The sequence below is a fragment of the Lactuca sativa genome, chromosome 8, assembly GCF_002870075.4.
Source record: "Lactuca sativa cultivar Salinas chromosome 8, Lsat_Salinas_v11, whole genome shotgun sequence".
Classification (NCBI taxonomy): domain Eukaryota; kingdom Viridiplantae; phylum Streptophyta; class Magnoliopsida; order Asterales; family Asteraceae; genus Lactuca; species Lactuca sativa.
In genome coordinates, this window is record NC_056630.2 from 249,753,435 (window position 1) to 249,761,610 (window position 8,176).

Sequence of the window (8,176 nt, forward strand, 5' to 3'; positions counted from 1 at the left end):
ATGCAGAGACTATTTAAACACAAAATTATGCGACTAATAAGGAACTAATTCTACATGAGACCCGGTCTTCATAGCCTACATGGCTTTGATTTATTCTTGTTGACTAAAAAACGTGCATAAATAAACACTTAATAAAAATAAGAATTATAATAACATGGTCGCTCTGCATTCTTCCTATAACCCGTCAAAATCACTGTATCTTCATAAAGCAGTAAAGTACTATTTTTTTTCATAAGATAAGAATAGAACAAAAAACTGAGCATGTCAAAAGTATCCCTGTTACTTCACAAATTATGGAACAAGTCCAAAGAGGATCTTTAATCAAGAACAACATTAGATTCAATCATTTCATCGAACACTTTATATGCATAAATTTTTCAACAAAAACTAATCTGTGCAAGTTAATTCAAATGGAGTATTGGAAACCAAATGACCAAAAAATGATTAAACAAATCAACACATGCCTTTAAAGAGACATCTGTTTAACACTTCAACTTCAGTTTCAATGAACGACCTGCTACAAATATTGATGAGCAGTAAAATGATTATAATAATGATCAAAAAATTTGGAAAAAAGAGATTTAGGAGATTGTTGTACACCTCATTCGTTACATGAAAACTAGAAAATGTACAAATGAGAAAATTTCAGATGAGAACTGCTGAAGGCAGGTCAATAGTGGGAGTGAGAGCAACAGGCACAGTATTTCATATTTAAATCCTACCACTCATGGATTTTGGGTATTCAATTCAATAGTAGTCCAATCTAAATGCCATGTAAATATAGTTGTACAATAACAATTTGAAAAAGAAAAATAATGATTGATTTGTACAATAACAGTTTTATAAATTCAAGAATAACTTAGAATCCAAAGGATCTATGGAGCTTCTCTTCCTCTCTTCATCATGGCAACTCTAACCACGACTCCAATGTATATCTTGTCTATGGTCTCCTCAGCAAACATAAAAAGCTTCCTTCTCCATTGCTTCTTGAGCAACAAAACTCCAATAATACCCCAAAACCCTGTCACAAAACCACTCATTATATCCACGTATAACCAAACCTTTTTCGGCTCTTCACCTTCTTCATATCTCTTCTTGCTTGTTGTATAGTCTTCATAATATGAGCAATTGTTTGGCAATGGAGGTCCATATAGATCTTTGTTCCCAACATATATTGATGGATCTGCAAGGGTCTGCAATTGATGTTCGGTTGGAATTCGTCCTAACAAATGATTGTGTGACAAATTCAAATGGCTCAAAAATGTCAAAGCTTCCATGCTTGGAGGTATCATCCCTGTCAACTCGTTTCTTGAGAAATCGACAGATTCTAACTTGGTCATGTTTCCAATGTTGTTTGGAATAACCCCCACTGAGAAGATTATTAGACAAATTGAGACCCATCAACATAGAAAGCCGAGTTAGCTCAACCGGAATTTTTCCAACAAGTTTATTGCTTGAAAGGTCCATGTTAAGAACAAGATCCCAAGTCCTTGTATACTCAACATCTACACCTTTCATGACCTGAATCACATTCTCATCAGAATCCGGTGAGATGAGACACCAATTTGGGTTACGGTTAACCATGCCACTCAACTGTCCAAGACAACGAGGGATTGTTCCTGTTAAGCTGTTGTGTGCAACATCCAAAATTTGAAGATTTGAAAGTCTGCAAAAAGATCGAGGAATTCTTCCGCTGAAGTTATTTCTGTGTAACCTCAAAACCATCGGATTAAGTTTTTCTCCGATCCATTCTGGTATATTTCCATCAAAATTATTGTCACCCAAATCTAAGACAGCTAAACTTTGAAAATTCATGATCTCTCGAGGAAGTTCCCCAGTAAAGTTATTGCCATTCAAATGTAACCGATATAATGATATAAAACTTGGAATGACACCAGACAACCGATTTGAGCTAAGTATCAAGGCATTTAAATTTTGCAGATTCTCAAGACACCTAGGAAATTTTCCCAATCAACCTATTTCTAGAGAGATCAAGATATTCCAAATATGTCCTGCACATGGAGCTTGGAATCTTCTCGTCGAAAAGATTATTTTGGAGAAATAATGCCTGACCAAATCCATGTCTAGATACATTGAATTCCACCCCCCCCCCCCCCCCCCCCCACTAGGAAGGTTTGTCAAAGGTCCTTTGAGTTTGTTGCGTGAGAGATCTAAGAAAGGAATGATGGGCATCTTCCGCAACCATGTGGGCAGAGGTCCAGAAATCGTAGCATTGGACAAAACTAACACCCCAAGTTTCCTTTGATTTTGAAGCCACTTCGGAAATCCATTTCCAACAATGCAAGAACCGAGTCGAAGAATTAGCAATTGGAATGGAGGTATCCAGTCACGTGAAAAATTGAATGTCAGCTTAGTGTTGGAAGAAGCAGCCAAGCGCTTCAACATCGAAAGGTTAGCGAAATGAGCTTCAAACACTACACCTTTTAAAGAATTGTCAGAAATATCCAAATAGTGGAGATTGGTACGCTGCCCAATTGAAACTGGAAGAGTCCCATTTAACAAATTAGAAGAAAGGTCAAGTTTGGAGAGTTTTCCAAGGAATGTAGGAATGGGACCAGTTAAATGGTTAAGAGAGAGATCTAATACTTCTAAAAATCTTAGGTTGCGTTTAGTTACGGAAAAACAATTTTCATTTTCCGTTTTTTGTTTTCCCTTTTCAATTTTCATTTTCCGTTTTCATTTTTCATTGAAAAATTTAGAGAATGCGTTTAGTTAAACTTATTCATTTTTCATTTTAAGTTTTAGAAAATTAGAAAACGTGTTTAGATGTCTATTTTTCTATCGGTTTTCATTTTTAAAAAATGGTAGTGGTAGTAGGGTGTGGGTGGGGGCGGTGACGGTAGCGGGTCGGCGACGGTGGTGATGATGACAGGCGATGGTGGTGGCGGCGTCAATTTTGTCAGTGGTGGTGATGGTGGTGGTGCTAGTGACGGGTTAGTGGTGGTGGTGGTGATGGTAGGTCAGTGATTGTTGTGGTGGTGTTGGGTGGGTGGGGGTGCGAGTGTGTGTTTGTGTGTGTATGTGTTTGTTGGGGTAGGTGTAGGTTTATGTGTGTGTGGGTGTGTGTGTCTGTGAGGGTGGGGGTAGGTGTGGGTGTGTGGGTATGTATGTGTGTGTGTGTGGGTGTGTATGTATGTGTGTATGTGTGTGTTTGTGGGTGGGTGTGTGGGTGGGTGGGTATGTATGTGTATGTGTGTGTGTGTGTGGGTGGGTGGGTAGGTATGTATGTGTATGTGTGTGTGTGTTTGTGGGTGGGTGTGTGGGTATGTATGTGTAAGTGTGTGTGTTTGTGGGTGGGTGTGTGCGTATGTATGTGTAAGTGTGTGTGTTTGTGGGTGGGTGTGTGTGGATGGATATGTATGTGTGTGTGAGTTGGTGTGTGTGTGTGTGTGCGGGTGGGTGTGTGTGGGTGGGTGGGTATGTATGTGTGTGTGTGGGTTGGTGTGTGTGTGTGTGTTTGTGGGTTGGTGTGTGTGTTTGTGCGGGTGGGTGTGTGTGGGGGTGGGTGTGTGTGGTGGGTGGGTTTGTATGTGTGTGTGTGTGTGGGGGTATGTATATGTGTGTGTGGGTTGGTGTGTGTGTGTGTGTGTGAGTGGGTATGTATGTGTGTGTGTTTGTGGGTTGGTGTGTGTGTGTGTGCGGGTGTGTGTGGGTGGGTATGTATGTGTGTGTGTGGGTGGGTGGGAGGTGTTAAGGTGGGGGTAGGTAGAAGTGGATGGGGTGAAGTGGGTGTGTGTTTATAGAAAAATTTTGAAATTAGAAAAATATGGAAAACAATGATTATCAGTTTTCCAAAATTTTTCAACTTCTTTGTAATTTTAGAAAACGGAAAATTTTCATTTTCCGTGAAAAATTTAGAAAAATAGACGAACTAAACGTGTTTTCAAAATTCTCATTTTTCTTGGAAAATTTTTCCAGAAAACGGCCCATTTTTCCGCAACTAAACGCACCCTTAATCTTCCAAGAGATTTCGGGATTACACCCGTCAATTTGCTTTCAGATATGAGTAAGCCTCTTAAATTGGTCAGTCTTCCAAGTCCTTCTGGAATTGTACCATTTGAACTCCAACGTAAATCCAACATCTCCAAAGAATATTGAGAACATTCTGACATGTTTTTTGGTGAGTCAATCAATTCTATATCACAATCATTGCCTGCAGCAATCAATTGTTTCAGGTAACACTGTCTCCAGATTCCAAGAGGCTCAATATGCTTAAACTCGTTAAAAGAAAGATAAAGCTCTAGAAGGTTAGGCATAATAGGAACCGATGAATTCAGCATGTTTTCCGAAAGGTCAAGGACTCTTAGAGAACTCATGTTTGTTAAAATAGATGGAAACATGCCAGAAATTGAATTATCTCTAAGATCCAGATGTTGGGTGTTAGACAGTGTACTTAAATTAAGATGAGGAGAAGATAGATGTGTATTATCGAGCCTACAAAATGACAAATGCAGCACTGATAAAGAAGGGATCATGCTTAGCAACTTTGCAAAGTTCCATGCCAAACTAATATTATAGCCTGAAAGATCTAGGAATGCTAAGGATGTCATGTTTAGAAAAAAATCAGGGAGTGGACCTTGGAGAGAATTGAAGCTAAGATCCAAGCGTTTGATGTTGGGAAGTATTCTACTAAAATTATGAGAAGCACCAAGATCAGAATTGGAAAGTCCACAATATGACAAACTTAACACTTTTAAAGAAGGAATCATGTAAAGCACCATGTCAATGTTATGTGTTCCACTAAGATTCACCTTACTCAAGTCGAGATGCTCCAGTGATGAAAGGCCCACAGTCCACACCATATTGTCAGCCATCATATTTTGGTTTGAACTGAGATCAAGAACCTTTAAATTAGAAAGATTTCCAATGTGATGAGAAATAATACCTTCAAAACAAGCATGAGAGAGATTGAGGTAGGTCAAGTGTTTGAAGGATCCAATGAACTCAGGGATCTGGCTTCCTTCAAAATAATTCCCACTCAAGTCTAAGTATTTGAGATGCCTCAACTCCGCCAAAGAAGAGTTCGCCTCATTACCAGCTAAGTAGGCTTCACCAACAAATTCAGAGTAGCGTTCATCAAAAGTGTAAGAAAAAGATGCTCTGAGATTTAGGCCCTCCACATTTCCAGTGACTTTGTCACAGTGGATTCCTTCCCACATGCAACAGTCATTGCCAACCCATGATGATAACATTCCATACTCATCTCTGACACTTTGTTTGAACTTGAGAAGAGCAAGGCTCTCTTGCATAGAGCAAATGCCACTCTTATTTCTAAAACCCAAACAAGTACAAGAGGTTGCAACCAAAAAGACACATATGAAAATGAGATGGAGCCCCAAACCACTCTGATTCCCCATTATCGACGCTAACTCGGTTTAATTTTGAAAATAAATTGATTGGAAAGAAGGGTTCTTATGAAGAGTTGATTTGTTTTTAGGATCAAGAGACTACTTCATTTATAGACCCATAATTAGTTATTGCCCGGGAAAGACATGGAAGTCAATGGACAATTTGTATCTACTTATATATAAGTATTGGTCTAGTTTTCCCTCTTGATTAAAATAAGTTGTTTTTGGCTTTACTTGGCCACTGGTTTGTAACAATTAACAAAATATGAATAAATTAAAACAGATAATTTGACAAACAAGCACCAACACATTTTGAGAAATCAAAGACATTTTATAAATAATGCAAATAATAGTTATAGTTATATTTTTAAGTCAAAATAAAAATATGTGTTTAAGATTTCTATTCAACCTGTTCACAAAATATAATTAAGAACAAGAACCTAAAAAATGAGAATGTTTTTGATGGCTAAAGTCGTGTACTAACAATAGTCAAGTAAGCATGTAACAAATGACAAATTTTAACCGACTAATTAATATGCATATTTAGAACATTATAACTACATGTATCCTGCAACTTATCCAAGAAATTACTTTTCCAATTAATATGGATTTTTTTTCTCAGAGTTGGCACCATGGATCTTCTGTTTTTGGGTACTAGCTTTTTGCAATGTTAACTAATAAGTGCATAACCAAAGAGCTAATGAATATAGAAAAGCTTTTTAATATTTTGTGGATTGAAACAGTATAAATCTGTTAATATCCTGCAGTCAATTAAGCATTTAACAAAATGAATAATTTTTCAAAGCCCAATAACGAGTAGATTTAAAACATAATAACTATAATATATCCTGCAGCTTATCCAAGAAATTACCTTTCCGATTATAATGGATTTTGCTTCTTAAAGCTAGCACAAAGTCTTTCATAATCGGGAACAAGCTTTTTACAAGAAATTACTCCCTATGGGCTATGGTAGACCTAAATGTGTTTGCTTGTAAGTCATTTAACAAAAGTTGAATTGAACAAAATACAATTTTTGACAAACAAGCATTTGCATTTTTAAAATTCAAAGACAGTTCACAATGCTTTGTAAATGATTGTTATAAATAATAAACTTCGTGTTGATATTTAATGATTTACAAAACTAACTAGAAGAAAATAAGTTTTTCTTATTTATTATTTGACTTAACAAAGTTGATATATCAAGCCTGATAAAAGATAGTTTCTATAGTCTCAAAATTAAAAACCACATATAGTTTTTCTTATATCACCCCAGGTGCTCTATATTTCTATTCATCAATCATTTATTACCTTGTCTGATAAAGGATGTATGAGACCTTGGGTTCCGTAAATTAAATGCAATGTTAGTTTTTTTTATATATTTTAGTTTCTTAATTTTTAAATGCAGAATACCAAACATTGTGTTTCTTACTTTCTTAAATTACAAGGCTCAGGTGGAGCGTCTTATCCAGTTCAATCATAGTATGCAACAAGACTGACCTATAAAATGGTTTCAAGGATAAGATGCGCGAACTGAGTGAGCCTTGTTGGCCGACATTGAAAATGTATGTGTCTAATACATCTTCGGTTGATGCACATATCAAAATGACCTAAAGAAACAATATAAATAAATTTGAGCAAGGTTACTCATGAAACAATCTCTAAGAAAAAAAAAACTGAAAACATAATTCCAATAGAGCTTTTTGACAAGTCCTAGGGTTAAACTTGACATTGACATTTGATGGTTTAGGAACTCACATGCAAGTAAACAAGTTTCTGATTCTAGAACATTATATCTCACCAGAGGCAATGTACTTTTTAGGGACAATATTAGCATATCAGCTTCTGTTTATTTATTGTTTTACGAGTTCCGTTTGTTAATCATGATATCAATAGTTAATTCATTTAATATTTAGAATAATCCCCAATGTCATAATCAAGACATTCGGTTGAATTATAACTCTCATTCCTTATGTAAGCATCTCATGTTTTAGTTAACTCATTCATTATTGATAATGAAAGTAAGGGGGTGTTTGGACAGGGAAAAAATAGGTTGCTTATTGCTTAATTAATCCCACTGCAACAAGCAAAATTTAAATGTTTGGATATGAGTGTTTAAAAATCAACTTATTACGGTAGGAATAAACAAAATAAGCTGATTTTAATAAGCAATGAGGGGGAAATGTTTATTGCTTATTGGTCATTTTACTCATAAACTGTTTTATTTTGCCAAACACTTAAATGTTTATTGCTTATTGCTTATTCTCACCGCAATAAGCTAATCCAAACACATTTTTAAAAAAATGCTTATTCTCACCACAATAAGCAAATAAGCAATAAGCTAATAAGCTAAAAACTATTTATCCAAACACTCCCTAAGTATATATGGTTTACATGTCACTATCCTTTCATCATAATGATATAGAACACATCTAGAAATCATGCCACACATGCAACTAGTCAAGAACTATACACGGTGGATTAATGTTAAAGATCATCACTAGCCTAATAGAATAAAAGTATTGTTCTACAATTAATTCCATTCTACATTAACATGTAAGAAATCCAAGCACTATACACCTTCCCATGCCTCACCTTCTACGATAAAAAATGCATCATCAATATTTAATAACATAATATACAATATTCTCAACTTCATTAATTAACATTATCTACTTTACTTAAATCACCACTGCCTAATTTAACTAGAAATTCCCAAAATTGTCAAAATTAGGTCACCACACACAATCTCAACTCAACTTTCTTTTAAATTAGTTATATGCCTTCATTCCACTTACATTCCAACAGAT

The 8,176-nt window shown here is 35.8% G+C and overlaps 1 protein-coding gene across 1 annotated transcript; it reads right to left on the reverse strand.

Moving 5' to 3' along the window:
* Nucleotides 1-875: 875 nt before the first annotated feature.
* Nucleotides 876-5,378, reverse strand: LOC111893265 (receptor-like protein EIX1). Its single transcript, XM_023889327.1, has 4 exons — nt 3,972-5,378; nt 2,249-2,487; nt 1,365-1,954; nt 876-1,222 (listed from the first exon to the last, which is right to left on the reverse strand). The coding sequence occupies exons 1-4, from the start codon at nt 5,376-5,378 to the stop codon at nt 876-878; spliced, it is 2,583 nt and encodes an 860-aa protein (XP_023745095.1).
* Between the last annotated feature and the right edge of the window lie 2,798 nt (nt 5,379-8,176).